This window comes from Sebastes umbrosus, chromosome 12, assembly GCF_015220745.1.
Source record: "Sebastes umbrosus isolate fSebUmb1 chromosome 12, fSebUmb1.pri, whole genome shotgun sequence".
In the NCBI taxonomy this organism is placed as follows: Eukaryota; Metazoa; Chordata; class Actinopteri; order Perciformes; family Sebastidae; genus Sebastes; species Sebastes umbrosus.
Window position 1 is genome coordinate 15182171 of NC_051280.1, and position 18750 is coordinate 15200920.

At 40.5% G+C, this 18750-nt stretch overlaps 2 protein-coding genes across 2 annotated transcripts in view; one reads left to right on the plus strand and one right to left on the minus strand.

Annotated features, from left to right (window-relative positions):
* The window catches only part of sntg1 (syntrophin, gamma 1), a 38632-nt gene extending 27178 nt beyond the window's left edge, over window positions 1-11454 (minus strand). Inside the window, exon 1 of the mRNA XM_037787101.1 lies at window positions 10299-11454. The gene's annotated coding sequence lies outside the window, so the exon portion shown is untranslated. The remainder of the gene's footprint in view (window positions 1-10298) is intronic.
* A 4600-nt stretch (window positions 11455-16054) lies between these two features.
* On the plus strand, window positions 16055-18517 carry snai2 (snail family zinc finger 2). The gene is made up of 3 exons (XM_037788800.1): window positions 16055-16367; window positions 16746-17270; window positions 17639-18517. The coding sequence occupies exons 1-3, from the start codon at window positions 16289-16291 to the stop codon at window positions 17818-17820; spliced, it is 786 nt and encodes a 261-aa protein (XP_037644728.1). The 5' UTR covers window positions 16055-16288; the 3' UTR covers window positions 17821-18517.
* Window positions 18518-18750: the final 233 nt, after the last annotated feature.

An 18750-nucleotide genomic window follows, 5' to 3' on the forward strand; every position in this document is an offset into this window, starting at 1 on the left:
GGCCGAGAGCTGCTCGCCACGTTTCAGCCACCGCAGTCATCGCCTCTATTACAATCCCGCCACAGGCGAGGGGCTTTTTGTGTTTCATCAGGGTGTGCGCCATCAAACGAATCCTCTGTTGCTTCGTTGGCCTTCTTCGTCAGTAAACTGTTGTCTTTTTAAATGTTGTTTTCAGCTCCTTTATCTTCTCTGTTCGTAGACTGCTATCAACTAGAAAGTCTCATGGAAAGTTGCTGTGGACTTTGGTGAAGTGGCGCTCGACGTTAGCCAGTTACTTCGCTAATAACGTCGCATCTTTTACAGACTGACACGCTCCCACCGCAAATGACACTCACACCTTTGTCATTCACATTCATGGAAAAAACTCTGTTGCCCATTTCTCATGAAAATAGTTTATTTTTTGCCTTTTATTGCCTATTTTCTGCAGTCATTGTCAAATCTGGTGTGTGCTTGCTAGTCTGCTAACATGGCCTAATGTTAGCGCCTCACTGATGTAACCAAGCGTGAAAACAGCATTTAATTGACAATGCTGATTGTCAAACAATCTTTTTGTGCCAGAGGGGGGGGGGCGGGATGTCTGTTAATTTGATTGGATATGAATTTAAAGAGGTTTAAAAAGTGACTTTGTGTTATGAAATGTATACAGCGTTACCTATTCTTTGAACCTTTAGCGAACGAGCCACTCAGAAACGGAAAGCTTGCAAGCTATTTGTTGGATAATACTGTTCTACAGGATTAAAAAACTTCCGGTATATACATTTCAAGATACATTTCATGCATAAATCATACATGACTCCTGGTTATAGACCGTTTCAACAGAATTGCATTGCTAGGCAACAGCTCGGGTCCATCATGACCAGCCGCATCATCATTGCGTCATATCTTTCGGGTACAACACACGTGTTGACACACAGCCTCAGTTCCAGTTACACTGCGCATGTGTCATTCCCCAAAGCTCAAGATCATGCCCCAGCCTCTTTCAATAAGCCTTACAACAGGAAATACATTTTGAAATGTTTATAACTGTGATATGACCCAATCTGTTGCCTAGAAATGCAATTCTATTGAAACAGTCTATACCATAGAAATTAAATATTCTATTTCCAAAGTCTATACATTAACAGTAGCCTTAATAAAACTGAATGCAGAAATCTTCTAGATGATGTGATATCAGATTATTTTAATAACTTTCTTTATGTAAAAGAAAAAAAAGTACATTTCCTGAAGCAATTCAACTCGTTAATTGTAAATCTTTTTACTAACATTTTATTTTTAGCTTTGTAAATATGTGTGTTATTTGGATTTTAATATGTTTAGATTGTATCCTTTTTAAGTTATATTATAGGTTTTATTTATCATTATTATTATTATAATTATTATTAAGGCTGTCTTGAATGTCGTCCCGCCCCGTGCACTATAAGGTCTAAAATTTGAAAACATATCTTGACTTATTTTGACTGATATTAAAATTGCGATATGATTTGCGATAAAAGAGGGTATGATCATTTCTACATCATTATTCTCATTTTCATTAAAAAACATTAAAATGATTATGGTGTGACTTTTGCAGGAATCTGTACCAAACAAAGATGCTTTCTTAAGTCTGTAGAATATGATGTGTAGGCCAAGACATCTCTGCAGCACGACAACATTTAATCTAAAATGGTATTTTGAAACACATTTCACCTTGACAATGATTTCCTGTTCATCCTCTTGAAAATTGCAGAAGGCCATTTGCCAAAATTTTGATTAATTGTGCAGCCCTAGTTCAAACAACATTTTTCATAATGGTTATAAGGTTAACTCAAGTTAAGTCAACTCATTTATGGGGATCTAATATGTTGACATATTGTACACTGAGTAGTCCGCTTATTATTAGAAAGGTATGCAGTCTAATCCAACAGCTCTGCCATGAGTCCTACCCTCATGAAGGTGTAAATGTTCAGTTTGTGTTTCAGAGAGATGTTGATTCAACTTCATGATCATTAGGGAGGCTGTATAGTTTGTGGTGCTGTTGAACTCTATTGTGTTATACTGAGTGATATTCCTGATATTTTGTCCACCCGATGTACAGTATATGGGTGAAATTAGATGTAATAGACTACATTCATTGTACCTAATAAACTGGCAGCTGAGTGTACATTTAATAGTATTTTTCAGTGAGGATTATAATACACTGCAGCATACAGAAGATGATAGTAATACTGTTAATCTGATAGAGGTTTGACAAAGTTCATGTTAATGATAATGGATTTATTGTTTAAGCCAATTTGTGGAGAAAAAATCCCCAAAGTCTGTCCATCTTATTTGTCTTATCGTATTTAACATCATTGGGTTCAGAACTAAATAGTTCAGACAAAACAAGACGTCACCTTGAGCTCTGGATAAATGTGATGCGCATTTTTTTTAAAACAATTATTTTATATTTCATTGATCAAACAACTGACCTATCAATCAACTAACTGGCAAAGAATTCTGCAGATAATAATCCATAATTACATTGACATTTCTAGTAAATTGTATATTATTCATATATACATGTATATGGAAAAACAGATAATGCACATTTTGCATTATTACTGAGGAAACTATTATTGATATGTGTCCGTCTCTGTGGTAGCTTTTCTATATGTGAAAGTATTCCTGTTCCACTGATTTATTATTGAAGTTTATTGACTTCAGAAATTCCATTTGAAATACAAGATGACGGTTTTTCTCCGCCTACCGCTACTCTCTCCACATCGAGCTGTCGGAGACGAGCCGGCTCTGTAATGGATGTAATCCTGACATCATTTGTGGACCTGCTTTTAAAATGAATGTCTTCACGTGGTCAGCTGAAAAATGTGTCTGCAGCTCTGAGATGAGCACTTTGTCTTAGCAGGTGCCCTCCCGTACGTCCAGTCAGTCCACAGCACTTCCCCTTTTTATTATTTGTCTGCGAGAACCCACAGATTAAATAAGACGAACCTTTTGTGCCTTTTAAGTCGAGTCAGCGTAAGTCCTTTTACAACCACGCCATCAGATATTCTCAGCCCCTCCAATTTGCCGAGCAATGTTTTTCAAATAATGCTCTTGTCTTTGACACAATGGCAGGAAACAGAGAGAGAGAGAGGAGCAGAGTTAGATTGTCTGGATGATGTGGAGATTGCAACGTGACATCTCCATCTCTTAGACCTGAGGACAGCTGCGGCCCGTACAGGATGATGAATGGCCGTTTGCGAACGCAGGTGGAGCAGCTGTCTGCAGAGTGCTCCGGCAAATGTAGTTTTATTACTCGAAAAATTGAGATGGGTTTCACTTACTGTACCGTTCACTTGTTCTGTGACCTGGAACCTATGGTGGCTGGCAGTGCAGCTTTTTAATTTGGCGAGTGATGATAGCAGATATTATGTTACTCAAATATTATGGCGTCCCAAAAGAGTCCTGCTCAACATCAACAGCGTTACACTGACGACATTTCACAGTTTATGTTAGAAAACATAATGACGTTTGTGTTGCAAGCTGCCAGCCTCCTCTGTTGTTAATGTACACCTTCCTGTGTCTCGTCTGCATCCTTGAAATCTTCAATCTTTTCCGGAGAAAACACATAATGAAGAATTATGAGGACCTGTAGATTTATCTAAATCTGGAGGGGATGCTGAATTGTCTGGCGGATATTGTTCAAAGTTACTGGATCTAGCTGGTTTGTGCTCTTGGTGAGACAACATAAACTTATTGTTTTTCCTTGTTATTGTTACTTTAGTTACTTTATACTTATTTTGAAAAGAGTGTTGCCAAACTGCTGAAGAGCTTTGTAGAAACGTTAGCTATAGATGTATGTAGACTTCTTTGTGTCTCAAACTTGAGAGCTGTAGCTTTGTGTTTGCCTTGTGGGTGTGTTTTTTGTCTGTTTGTTTGTTTGTTTTAGGTACAGTAGGTGGATAATAGGAATGGCTTTAAATGGAAGTTTTATAAAATAGTATAAAATAAGCCTTATTCATAGAGAAATGAGAGGCAAAGAAAGAAAATGTTTTCACTATTCCCCACTTGGTTTTAGTGCTGCAGCCGAGATTTACTCTCATTATTGATTAATCCGCAGATGATTTCCTATAATAATCAGTGGAGGGTTTGAGCTATAAAATGTCAGAAAATAGTGAAAAATGTTGATCATATATTGGCATGCAGAGCCCAAGGACACATGTACAGATTGCTTGTTTTTAGGGCTGTCAAAGTTAACGCGATAATAACGCGTTAACGCAAATTAGTTTCAACGCCACTAATTTCTTTAATGCATTAACACAACCGGTCTTCCGGAGGTTGTAGCGAGCGTAGTTTTAAAGCTAGAGTTAAGATACTGGCATCACATGAAACTATGAATAAGGAAGGAATCTATTGGTACCAACCATGTCATACTAGCTTGTCATGAAGGAGGTTAAATAAGAAAAACTGTCATGGTCATTTTCAAAGGGGTCCCTTGCCCTCTGACCTCAAGATATGTGAATGTAAATGGGTTCTATGTGTACCCACAAGTCTCCCCTTTACAGACATGCCCACTTTATGATAATCACATGCAGTTTCGGGCAAGTCATAGTCAAGTCAGCACACTGACACACTGACAGCTGTTGTTGCCTGTTGGGCTTGAGTTTGCCATGTTATGATTTGAGCATATTTTTTATGCTAAATGCAGTACCTCTGAGGGTTTCTGGACAATATTTATCATTGTTTTGTGTTGTTAATTGATTTCCAGTAATACATATATACATAAGTTTGCATAAAGCAAGCTATATGCCCGTTCCCATGTTGATAAGAGTATTAAATACTTGACAAATCTCCTTTTATGGAACATTTTGAAGAGACATTTGTCGTTAATTTGTGATTAACTTGTTTTAATCAACAGCCCTACTAGAAGAAAAATATCAAGTATTTACAGTTTAGAAGCTGGAACCAGTGATTTCTTTATATTTTTGCTTAAAAAAGTAAAATTTTGAGGGCTTTTTCAGACAATTATAGGGCGCAAATGATAATGGCTATTTGCATTATTGATTAATCAGCCTATTATTTTCTCATTTAATCGTTTGGTTTATAAAATGTCAGAAAATGCGGGGGGAAAAAGTCCATCAAAAGTTCTATGAGCCCGGGGCGGCACCTTCAGATGTGGTGTTTTGTCTGACCAACAGTCCTAAACGCAACAATATTTAAATTTACAGTGAAAAGCAGCAAATCCTCACATTTCTGCTTGAAAAAAAATACTTTTTCCCCTTTGATTATCAAAATGATTGCAAATTAATTCTATGTTGACTATTCTAATGTAAAGAATAGTTTGTGAACTCCTCTTCACCTGACGATTCCTGACACATTAATAGACTCAACCGTCGGTCCCTCTCCTGCAGTGAACGGCTCGTGTAAAAGAGGTTGAAAAAAGAGGTAGCTGTTTGAACAGTTTTGTATTTACAGAGCACATCTTGTATTCAACAGGGCCGGTTTTGTGTGCCGCTAGAGGTGCTGCTTCTCCTTGTTTGCTTTCAGATTAAGTTCAAGATGGATCATTCAGGCGAGATGGAAAGAGTATCTCATCGTGTTTTCAATTCTTATAGAGCATTTGTCAAAATATATACCTCATAATTCAATACCTGAGTCCCAGCGGCAGTTAGTGGAGCCCTCCAGGCCTGATGCTCATAATTGATAGGCAGAGGAGTAAATTAGTGATGGACACATTTATAGACTGAGCTCTTGACCTTCCTGACTGTGATGTATGTTTTCTGGCAACAGGGAGCCACCAGATATCAGGTTGGTGCCATCTTATATCAGTGAGAATCATTTTATTAACGGTTATATCACTGGATATTAAACCGTGGCTAGCAGACACTACTGGTCCTGCAGCATGTTTTATACTGAAAGGCTCCTTAATTAGATTGAAATCTCTTTTTTGTTTCTTTAACATGGGATATAATGGTGCAGCGCCTGTGGCTAAATGGGCAAGTCAAGCATGTTATCTTACATGAGGGTCTTAATTAGGCTCAACGAGCAGACTTTATACTACATTGAATAACTTAATTCACTCTTTTAATGACACTATATGTACTCTATGTATAGATATATAGTCATTCTTGTATTTCAACCACCGAGGCTCCAGCAGCCTCGCAGGGGAAGACTCGGGGGCCTGGAAATGGCACCATGCTGTGTGTAGAGTACATGAAAGGATTGAAAAGCTCAGCATATTGCTGAAGGCTACGTCGACATGAAGCTGCACATTCGAGGGACACATCTGCTCACTTACTAAATATAAAGTGGGGAAATATAGAACTGTCTCTCAATTGCTCCGGCAAATTATTAATGAATTCAAATTTCTTGGCATGAAACAAATGACTGTCTAAGGGATATAAATTAAGTTATGTAGATCATAAATAGCAGTACAAAGCATCAATTAGAAACTAACGAAGATCGGATGTTTACTTTATTTCCTGGAAGATTTGCATGATTCCCTCTGGAATCAGCAAATCTACAGCTGCAAAATGTGAAGTAATCACCTGAAAACTGCCAACAAAATATGAGTACATATATGTAGGGCTGCAGCTAATGACTATTTTCAATATCGATTATTCTGTTGATTCCTTTTTTTTTATTATCGATTGAATCATTTAGTCTGTAAAATATTAGGAAATAGTGAAAAAATGCCCATCACAATTTCCCGGAGCCCAAAGTGATGTCCTCAAAATGCATTTCTTTTGTTGCAAAATGCAAAATTTACTTTACTTATTGTGATATTAAACAGAAAAAAGGAGCAAATCCTCACATTTGAGAAGCTGGAATCAGAATATGGCACTCATGCTTGAATTAAATAACTTAAATGATTAATAAAGTGTCAAAATAGTTAGCGAATACATTTCTGTTGATCTACTAATCGTTTCAGCCCTGCATAAATGTTTGCTTAACAAATGCTTGTGGTGCGTTCACAACTGTTAAAGTAAGCAGAACCTACTGTATGACGCCCATACAGTCTGTTTTGCCATCATAAGCAAAAACTGTGAAGTGGGCTAATTGCTGCTCTGGGCTATTTTACTATTCACAGGTTGAATGAATTGCAAATGTACCAAAAAGAAACACAATAATGCAATTTACAGCGTACAAGAAGACAATCAGGGCTGAGCTGCAGCGCACCGTCAAGGCAGCGGTGTTTAACGAATAAGCAGACTCTCAACATTAATCAAATGTGACCTAAAATTGTCCGGCCTGGGCTACTTACATGTTGTAAAGCTTAAAAGGAATGAACAGAAAACCCAGTGTTGGAGGTATAGATGTGATCTCTAGGGGGTTTAGTCACTTGTATGTTAAGCAGCATGCTAGCATCATAAATCATTATGTGTAATCTCACCCCTTATTGCTTCACTCAGGCCAGTTATCACTTAACGTGTAGCTTTCAGTGTGTTGGTCCGTGTTGCAGCCCTGAACCTCTAAATCAGATGGGCTGCTATATGAGGCGCATATAAATGAGAGTTGTGTCTTCTGTCTTCCCCGCCACGAGACTTTGGTGTGCATTCGCTTCATTAGCCATCAGTCTCCGCCAAGACAGACTAATGGTTTTCTTGTCGCATGACAGTCAGTGACTTTGTAGCACAGACCCCTAATATTTCTTTTTCCGCACTCTCTGAGAGAGATATCTACTTTTATTTATGCTGCCCATGCATCACACTACAATAATAAGAAAAAAAGGAAGGGAAAAAAAGCATATGGCTTCTTCTCCAGTGAATTCAACATCTGGAGCTGTTTGTATGGATGGTCGGCCAAACAGTTGCAATAAAAGCCCAACAGAAACATCAAGGTGTGATACATTTTCCTCTCTGCTGCCGGGCTCTGGGGCTAGATCGTAATGAAGATGTCCAGTCTTACAGTGACATACTGTAGCTTCTCTCAGCTGCCCTTTAGAGAGCACAGCCGCTGCAGGAAAATGCTAAAGGGTCTCTCTATTCTGAGGAAACTTTAATTTTCTTTAATTGCACAAAAATCTGCAACATCATGTTTTAGTTTCTACCTTTCACTTCCTCTAAACTCATTGCTACCTTTCCACAGGGATGCACCGATCCGACTTTGTCAGTACCGATGCCGATAGCGATACATGGGGTTTGGGTATCGGCCGATACCGAGTACCGATCCGATACCAGTGTTTAATTAATAAGCTGTCTGCCCCGCTGTGTGGAAGTGACTGGGATCATTGTTTTATGTGTAAGACAATATTAGGCTTGATTTAAACATTGTTTTCTTAACTTTGTTAAACAAATATAACAAATAAATACATAGATATACATTTACTGAATTGTTATTTATTATTAAAATAATAAATCGCACATCAGCAACTTCGTCTGAAGAAGAAGAGCTTGTGCTCAAAACGTCACTAACTAAGATGTGCCAATAAATTGCACTTAAAGGGAGCTATAGTGTGCGGACCTTCTTCTACATTTTTCAACCTTTTTAATGCAGCAACAAATTGGGAAGAAAAAATTGAATTGAATAGATCGTTGTCCCATTGTCACAAATACCCGATCCAGCTATTTGAGTCCGTATCGGCCCGATATATCCGATCCGGTATCGGTGCATCCCTACATTTCCATTTTCTTTCTGACAGCCAGTCAAGTTTTTTGTGCGTCATTTTCAGCACAGCACTCCTTTTCATAATCAAAATAGGTCAGTGAATAAAGCCACATGACATTAAAAGAAATGAATTCATGCTTCACTCTGAGCGCTGAAAGTGTAACCCTTTGAATATTCAAAACAACTCTGTTACATATCAAGCTGCCGGCTGATGCTGGGGGAAGTGTAACAACATTTTGAATGTGTTAACATACATAATTGATTGTCAGTGTGTACATCCACTGCTTACAGTAACGCCTTAAGGAGGACGAGCTATCCCACTTGTATGTTTGGAGACGTTTAACAAGTCCGGATTCTTAAACGACCCGATGGGATTCAGCTGCAGGAGAACCAGCAGATTATTGATTACTTAAGTAGGGAAGATAAAGTGTGGAGGAACTCTTTGTTGTGCAGTGTAGACATTGTTTCCAGATCATGGTCGATGCCAGCGGGCTTTAGATCAGGCTTGTGTCAAGAAAACTTTTTGACAGTCTCCTTTTTTTCCCCCAATTATCAGCAGACTGCGACAAAGTATGGAGGATTCAAACAAGTTGTCCCTGGCTCTCTCTCTCTCTCTCTCTCTGTCCCTCGCCTGACATATTGACCAGACGTGATTGACACCATTTCACTCAGGCCTGATTCTCTGCCAGTGTACGTCTGTCACTTGGCCAAACTGCTTTTTGATTTAGCACATAAGCAGAAATAAGGGGGAGGGGATGCGTGTGCTGGGGGCATAAAATCATCAATGGCATGTCAACGTCTCTCCACTCTGTATAGGAAGTGAGACCTCCAGTACATCAAACAGATTGCCGCTGACCTTTGACCAGCGAATGGACCAGCTCAGTTCGGCCCAGCACGCTTGTGTGAGCGCAGAAATCACTGATGTGAGCTCTGATTTCTCCATCTCAGTGGGCTACTTAGACACAAACTGCACTGATTGTCTGTCAGCTTGCAGCCCCATAATGAGGAAAAAGCAAGCCCTGCCTGTGTGCACACCAGTTAAAGAAGCAACATAAATTTGGTGAAGCTTTCTGTGAGGCTAATAAAACACAGTGGACCAGCAGCAGCAGGCTGTGCTGAGATATATACTCCTCAGGTTTATCACAGATGGACGTCGCCTTGATGCTTCTTTCCAAGAAGAAGAAGAAATGAGTGAATATCAGTGACGTTTGAGATATAAAATGGCCCTATTATGTAAAAAGAGAAAAGTATGTTGTGGATTATTGGCATTCAGTGCAGAGAGAGCACTTGAACGCAGCTGAATAGCAACTGTATGGATGTAAAAGAGGTCTGCTGCCACTGCACTGGCTGGAGGAACTGCAGGGTGCTGCTCTGTGTATATAGCTATACCTGCACTGGTGAGGCAATGTGTGAAGGTTTCTGCAAAAGCCCACATCATATTCCCTGCTAAATCACACTGAATCATGAAAGGCTGTTTCATCATGAGGCCCATTATAAGTGAAGTGTTCCATCACACAGAATGTGCCTATAATAAAGAGGATGAGGGTGCTCTTATTATGCATCGGATCATATATATAGGTGATACATAAATCTCGGTGCGCAGCATTATAAAGCACATCAAAAAAAGTACATTGAAGACGGATTAATGTTGCGTTTCATGGCTGTTTGGCATAATAATTGTCGTGCATTATAGGAGGCAGTGGGAATGTAAAAAAAAGGTCTGTGAGGCTTACCTGATTTTCTCTAGTAACAGGTGGTGATGTCTTATTAGATCCCTTTTGGACTCCAATCCCCTCATGTGACGGGCTTTTTTTTAATTTATGCAACGGTTGCTAAAACATCTCTGCGAAAATCACAATGTATCCCTTGTGGCAGCAGCATCATCGCCCACACGAGCATCCTGGTCCACTATACTCTGTAGCGATGTGCACAGAAAAACCACCGACAGGAGAGAGGAAAAAAAACACACAGCCAGCACTCGCACAAGAAAACAAGATTTGTCCATATTTCCTGGGCAGCGTTGGTTTCAGGGATTCCTCTCCTCCGACATCTCTGGCAGATTGTCCAGTTTCACAGCTCCGTGTCTCTCTCTCTCTCCATCTCTCTCTCTCTCTCTCTCTTTCTCTCTCGCATCGTGTTGCCAAAATGACTGAAGCTGGAAATCACATGCGGCTGGTTTTAACGCGCGCGTCAATCGACTTGGTTTACCCAAAGCACCCGCACAACTCTGGCTCCATCAATATTACATGGCTCTACTTTTTATACTGTTTCTAGGTGTAGTAGGCTATATTACATCTGCTGCTGCTGCTGCTGCTGCTGCTGCTCTGTCCCACATCACACCCGCGCTATAAAGACGCGCAAACATCTTCACCAAAGCGTCTTTTTCCCCTTTTTCTGCCAATTACATTTGCGTGCACTGCAGTCCTCTGTGCATGCGCGCCTATATGTGTGTGTGTGTGTGTGTATGTGCGTGAAGGTTTGCCCGCTTTACAGATGAGATCTGCGGCAAAAGAAAAAGGAATATTTGATGTGTTTTAACGCCCATACTTCAAAGTTATTCCCATTAAAGGCCAGTCAGTGTGTGATGCATCACCTACAACTTTCCTCAGCTAAATGGCATTTAACAGAGGAAATAAATAAAAGCAAGGGGTGGATTTTTTTCTCAGCCTTTTTGCACAGTCAGACTCTTATTATGAATGACTCAGTTAGTGCTGTCAATGAACACACACACACACACACACACACAAATGCACACACAGACACTGTGGAGGCCTACATCATGCAGTCACTGTTTGTTCTATTTCCCTCGAGGTCCTCGCGTGAGCAGCTGCGCGAGTTGACCAGGTGCACCTCGTGGCTGTCATCGTGCACAGCTGAGGAGTCACTCTGTCTCCTCCACATGATGCAACTTGACTCATTTTGACGTTTCATGCTCCCATACCAACCACGTCACAGACAACACGTCATAGACAGCACGTCATAGACAGCAACCTTATTCACAAACTGAAGAGCACGTGCAGCATTTCAGTATGGAAATCATCAAGTCTCTTATTCTGAAAGGGTTGTTTAATTAAAAAACAACAACAACAACTGCATCACTTGGACTAATATATATTTCCTGTTGGTCCTATACAGCTGCCTGCTCACCTGCTGGTAGGATTAAATGGAGGTGCTCAGTCACATCACACTTGGCTCTACAACAGCAGTGTGATTCCACTGCGAGGCGCTTAAGTGTGATCCATTAGCAAACCAAAGCTAGTTCACACCCAGATTATAGCTCAGGTGTAGCCTCCAGGTCTCACCAGAGGTCTTGTAAGTGCATTTGTACCTAATTGTACCTTGTAACCAATATGACCAGGATCATCCTTATACAGTATGTTCCCATGGTGCTGTGCTCCCAGGGCATACGATACGATACGATACAATTTTAATGTCAGTTTGCACTGAAATTCATTTTGCATCCATAGGCAGCTCAGTTTGAGAAAAAGTGGACATACAATAGACATACTGTTACCATAAACAAACAGACAAGTAAGACCCATCAGACAAAAACAAAAACACATCATTATTAACCATAGGTAACCCATTAAAAAATGACCATCTGTCCTCTGGATTTATATGTCCTTAGCAGCACATTAATTATTATTTAGCAACAAGATGGACTGATGGACAAAAGTGTTCTTCAGCCTGATGCGATTAAATGTAGGGACTCTAAATCGCCTCTAGGAGGGCAGAAGTTGATATTCCCCATTTAAAACATGCAAGGGATCAGAAGAGATGCTGTTGGCAAGTCTGAGCATGCTCTTGTTGTGTGTCTCTCGATATTAGGTGCTATACGATATTAAGGCGCTATTGATAACATTGATAACATTCAGCCACTAGATGTCGCATTCTCCCTCCGCCGTTCCATTGCATTTACTTCACAACAAGTCTTTGCCAGGCACTTACCGTGTATCTCAGCTATTTATCTGTTTTTTCCACACTAACTGACGACCCAGAGATACCACGTGATACCAACATTTTTATACTATTGGCTCAAAAGCCTTGTTAGAAGTGGGAACCGAACGTCAAATATCTTCCACAGAGATAAACAAAACATTCATTTTGGACCTGCCAACATTTTTTAAATTGATTATTTCAGTCATATTTTCTTTTTCTTTTTCAGGAAAAGCCATACTTTTATTCAGCACTGATCTTTCTAAAGGCTCTGTGGATGTATCATCTAAAAAAATATTGGTCTACATAAAAATGTTAATATTGAGATCTTTAACTAACACTGCTAAGTGATTGGTAAGGGTCAATCGTTGCATTTCAAATATTGCAAAAGAACGAAGGGAGATGGACATTTTAAATACAGTTTGAATGGTATAAATTAAGCCACTGTGAAGATGTCAATGTCTAAAAGAAAACTGTCTTGCCTGCAAATTTGAGGGCTTATTGAGTAATATAACATCATTATGCTGTAAGCTGTGGGGTGAATTCAACATATTGACCCAGGGAAACATATATTGAACATTTGCTGAGAACATGAAACCCTTTGAAAGGTCTCCTTAAGGGTACTGAATACCAACATGTATATCTCTATATATCCATATCTATTGCCTCCACATAGCTCTCAACATGGCGACGGCTGAGCCGATGGCTCGCAGCTAATGGTGCTAACATCGCTGACAGTGCTGACGGAGCTAACTGTGTTAACCTGGGGGGAACCGGAGGGTGGGTTCCACGCTTCCACAGTGTGTTGGTCGGGATGGAAATATAAGGTGTAACCGCCGTATGAGCGCAGTGCAGAGCGGTGGCCATAAGCTAGCCAGTGGGGCACGCTCACATGCACTAAAAGGCACTAAAATGCACAAGCGGCCGCCCGGCTATATCAACAAAGCATGGAGAAGCTCTGATTACAGCACACGCAGAGGGAGAGAGACTTCATTTTCTGCTCAGGTAGATATTAGTCCTCTATGTCTTTACATAGCAAATAGTTGTTTGATGCTCAGAATATCGTAAAGAGAACCTCTAATGTGTCATATTGAGAGGATACTGAGCTAGGGAACATAGATACGCTCCCATCTGATCGACCTGTACCTGTCTCAGGGATGTCCTGATCTGATGCTGATATCCTGGATCAGGATCAGCACCGACTCTAAGCCTAAAATTTACATTAGTGTAATGACTGGCTGCCTGAGCAATCCCTAGCCTCTTAATACTTTACATTAAAATGATTCCAATGACTTCTACACAGTGAGATAAGCAGATTTAGAAATTTGGGGAAAAGAGAGCACTGGTATTTGAGTGGTACTCATCCTCGGCACACACCCTGAGTTGAGGAATCAAAATTGGCGCCAGTTGGCACCACAAGTTGGATTGGTGCATCCCAACAATACACATTTTCTCAATCAGATTCTTACTATGAGTGATTGGGTCCTATATTACCAAACATGATCTGCCAAAGTTGGATCCGTATTGGTTGTTTCTCATGAGATATATTTCTCTATTTGTGTCTGAGCTATTAAGTGCGCATATTTTTTGCTGGTGCTACATTATCCTGCAGGGCCAAAGATACACCGCTTCCTCTCAGTTAATTAATTTTCAAGTTCATAAACTACAGCCTCTGCTTTTCAGAATTAGTGATATGATTTGAGTCGGCACACCGTGCTTTCACTCCCCCTCCGTTACTGTCAGTAGAACAGCAACATCTGAATGCAGAGAACAGAACTGAGGCATGAAAACTGCAGGAAGGCATTTTTTTCAGCTGGCCTCGCTTGGTCTGCTTCTCTTGGATATGGTCTGGTCGCTGGGTTAATATTGATGTCAAAGCATTACCTTTAAAGGTGCACTATGTTTTCTGCTGGATCCCCAGCAAACACCGCCGCTCCTCACTTGCCATACAGCGTGCTGCATGTGTGACAGTAGCCGGGAGTTATTATGCACAGATAACCTTCCCTTCCCTTTATAATCCAAGCGGACACAAAGGGAAACTATTCATGATCTGCAATTATGTTTCCTAGATAAGATAAGCGGTTCACAATTAACTTAAGGCTTGCCCCAGACATAAGGTGCTTTTCATATCTGCTGACCTAGCCAATCAAACTGCTCCAGGAGCCGCTTTTCCATATCACCAGAGCTAAGCCTTTACCTTTGTGTGTTTCTTTTTTCCCTGCATTGATACTTTCAGATGTTCAGCTCTCGCCCCCTCTCAGAAGAACTGAGTTGAACACAAGGGGGCGTAGACTGCTAAGTTTGCCTCTCCTTGTCCAGTTCAGCAGCAGCAGCAGCAAGGCTAAATTTGATTATAGTATCATGCCTGACCTTGAGAGGGAACTACTCTTAAATTTACATTTCAAGGAGGACTGCTTTATTGCATTATCGGCGAGGAAATGTGTGGCTTTCTCCACACACAACTGCATTAGGGAGAGCCATCCTCTGGCAGCGCCACAGAATGACAATGTGGACGGCAAGCATGCAGGTCGGTCCAGTTAAAGTCACAGATTTGTCTGTTCAATACATAAATCTTCCTTCTTCTTTCAATCGAGTTGTTCACATCATCATTAGGAACGCTGGTGTTACGTATTCTCCGATTCAAATATGCCACCCATACAGGATAATCAAGTCCCCAGAGGTTTGTAACACAACAATCAGCAGCAGCACCATGCACACTCTGTGCAGTGATTGCATTAGCAATGGCATTTTAAATAATCCTGTCTGTCTCACTCTGTAGCTCTTATTCATTTCTATTTTCCTTGCTATAGGGATGCACCGATCCGATACCGATGGCGTTACCCGGTCTTTGGGTATCGGCCGATACCGAGTACCGATCCGATACCAGTGTTTAATTAATAAGCTGTATGCCTCACTGTGTTGGAAATGACTGGGATAATTCTGTTATGTGTAAGGCAACATCAGGCTTGACTTGAGCATTGCTTTCCTAACTTTGTAAAACAAGATGTAACAAAAAAGAATTGTTATTTAAAATAATATATCGTACACCAACAACTTGGTGTATAACAAAATTAACAGGAACTACAATTCATGTGTAAACCTTTTAGTGCAGCAACAAATTGGTCAAAACTTAAACAGGAATTAAAATTCCAGTATATAATGTATATGGTATATAAGCATGGAACTGAATTGAATACATCGGCCCCATTGTCACCGATGTCCGTTCCAGCTATTTGAGTCAGTATCGGCCCGATATCCGATCAGGTATCGGTGCATCCCTAATCCTTGCACTTCTATCTTTCATATCTGTGTAGTTGCTGGGATATTTTCTCTTAAATGCTCTGCTCTTTTTTAACTGTTTGGTTTAATTTTGGTTCTGTTGCCAACAGTATGATTCCACCACTTTGCATCCTTGCAACACACAAAGCACCTGTCTATAACAGGGGTATAACAGCACTAACCCAGCCCCCTTATGTGCTCCTATAGGCTAAAAGTGCGTTTTTAAGCTCCTTAGTAAAAGCGAGATGTAATTGGTTTGAGCTTCCTCAGTGTATGTAAATGTCAGTGTGTGGCTCCTCCCATGCACCTGATGGGGAGTATTTACAGCTCTTTACAGCTACTCACTGCACTGTTTCCAAGAGCGCAGCGCAGCACCATGACACTCCACTGGACTTAAAAAGCAATAAGGATTTCCACAAAAGTAAACTCTGCGCTATATTTTTTTTTTTAATATATAAGAAAAAAAAAAAAGTTTGCCACAAAGTTTGTCCACTTTGTTTTTTCCAAGATGCCACGCTCTTTTCTGGTCAAGAAACACATAAACTCTGCAAAGAAGCCAAATTATAGTGAGCTGGAGAGCACAACAGGTAAAGTGAAGGACCTTGTCTGACTTTATTATAATGTTGTGTTTAAGTTTTTTTGAATTTTGCAAAACTTTTTTGAAACTTTTTTGAAACTTTTGAAAATCTGCGCTCCTCACTCCTCACTTCTTTTTTTTATTATTCTTATTTTATTATAACGTTTTGATCTATTCTTTTGTTATTATGCTGTCTAACTTGCACCAACAAAACACCAAAGCAAATTCCTAGTGTATACCTCTTACACCTGGCAATAAACACCATTCTGATTCTGATTCTGATTCTGATTCTGCATTCTGCATTCTGCATTCTGATTCTGATTCTGAACACTGACAGTTCAACACATGACCAATTCATTCTACTTTTTTTCTTTCCTTCTCTTTCCAGTGTTCATCACTCCACACATCTACCGGGGCCTTCCTCTGCCTGTCATCCCCCAGCCGGAGACCCTGAGCCCGGCAGCCTACAGCCCCATCACGGTGTGGACTACCAGCAGCCTGCCTCTGTCTCCTCTCCCCAGCGACCTCTCGCCCATCTCCGGATACCCCTCATCGCTCTCCGACACCTCCTCTAAAGACCACAGTGGCTCCGAGAGCCCGAGGAGCGATGAAGACGAGCAGATGCTGCCTAAACTGACGGACCCTCACGGAGTCGACGCAGAGAAATTCCAGTGTAGTTTGTGCAGCAAGAGTTACTCCACGTACTCTGGACTGCTCAAGCACAAACAGCTGCACTGCTGCGACGCCCAGACGAGGAAATCCTTCAGTTGTAAATACTGCGAGAAGGAGTACGTGAGCCTGGGAGCTCTCAAAATGCACATCAGGACTCACACTTTGCCTTGTGTTTGCAAAATATGTGGGAAGGCTTTCTCCAGACCGTGGCTGCTCCAAGGACACATCAGGACACACACAGGTGAGTTGAATGGATGCATAACAGAGGGGCCTTTCTGCACAATATTTGTTGTGGCACAGATTGTTCATGATATAACCGTTTTTTTTAGAGCATGTTGCACAGCTCAAAACTGTTTTTGTGTAGTGAGGTTGGTATTGCTGTGAAAGCTCTCAGGATGTTATTACTTCCTGGTTTACTGTGTTGAAAAGAAAATATAGCTTTTTTTTGTGGGACAAATGTCATGTTACAATCAGCAGAGTGCTTTTCTTCAAAATGACTGTGCTGCCAAACCAGCCAAAAGAAATAACAGCCTCTGATGACACTTTTATGTCTGTGTGTGTGCTTTCTTTGACAATGTCTTCTTTCTCATTTCCTCCACCCACTGACAGGTGAGAAGCCGTTCTCCTGCCCTCACTGCAACAGGGCTTTTGCGGACAGGTCCAATCTCAGGGCTCACCTACAGACCCACTCGGATGTGAAAAAATACCAATGCAAGAACTGCTCCAAAACCTTCTCCAGGATGTCTCTTCTGCACAAGCATGAGGAATCTGGTTGTTGTGTAGCACACTGACTGAACTGGGATAACTTTCCACCACCAGGAAAAAAAAAGAAAGTCTTCTTTATTTTTCCAGGAGAACTGTCAGGGAATCACATCGAAGGGGGTTTGTTCCCAAATATGCATTTCTGAGAAATAGCTCTGTGCTCACGTGCTTCTCGTTTCAAGCAGTGTTTTTCGGTGTCGAGCTTTATCATGTCATGTACTCACCTACCTGTGCTATTCATGCACTTTCCTGCATGTCTAGAATGTGTTATATGCCTTCACAATGTTATCTTCAGTGTTTTGTACCAATGTCTATCAATGGCTGTTATGCAGTCCTCCACTTTCTTTTTATACGCACCACACAAAAGATACCAAAAAGGCGCATTATGAATGACAGTATACATATAACAAGAGGAATACTGAAGCCATTGATACTTAGGGAACAAGTGCAAACTTAGTTTTTAGGGTGAAATTATTATAACTTTTGCACAGTCATTTTAAACAGTTTGCCAGCACTCAAAAAAACAAATTTTCTCAAGTGCCTCAGTTTGACTTGGCAATAATATGTGTTATTCAACAAGTTTTCCTGTTATATTTTTATATATTGAATGTAAGTGTGACTGAGATGATTGTATATTTACAGTGAAAACTGATGCTGAATGATTTTTTGATATTTTCATATTTTCATGACACTTTTAGAAATAAAGTTTCATGACGTTTTGTATAATTTCTGGCATCTTTCAAGTGGCTTTTTCATGTGTGAAGCCTTTGGTGTATGAGCGACAGCTCTTTCAGCAGGACTCAGCAGCGTTCACTGATAGTCAAACGCTTCAAACGGAATAACTTTACACAAAAGTAAATGATATTTAATCCACCTTGCACCATCTCATGTTATGGAGATGTAAAACTGAGGAGAGAGGTGACTCAGCTCTGAATCAGGCCTGAACCTGTTCCCTGTGA

Bases quoted from the DNA above. Each gene is read 5' to 3' on its own strand.
- snai2 (XM_037788800.1), top strand. From the start codon at position 16,289: ATGCCACGCTCTTTTCTGGTCAAGAAACACATAAACTCTGCAAAGAAG. The intron at 16,368-16,745 runs GTAAAGTGAAGG...TTCTCTTTCCAG, and splicing joins TGAGCTGGAGAGCACAACAG to TGTTCATCACTCCACACATC. The intron at 17,271-17,638 runs GTGAGTTGAATG...ACCCACTGACAG, and splicing joins ACACATCAGGACACACACAG to GTGAGAAGCCGTTCTCCTGC.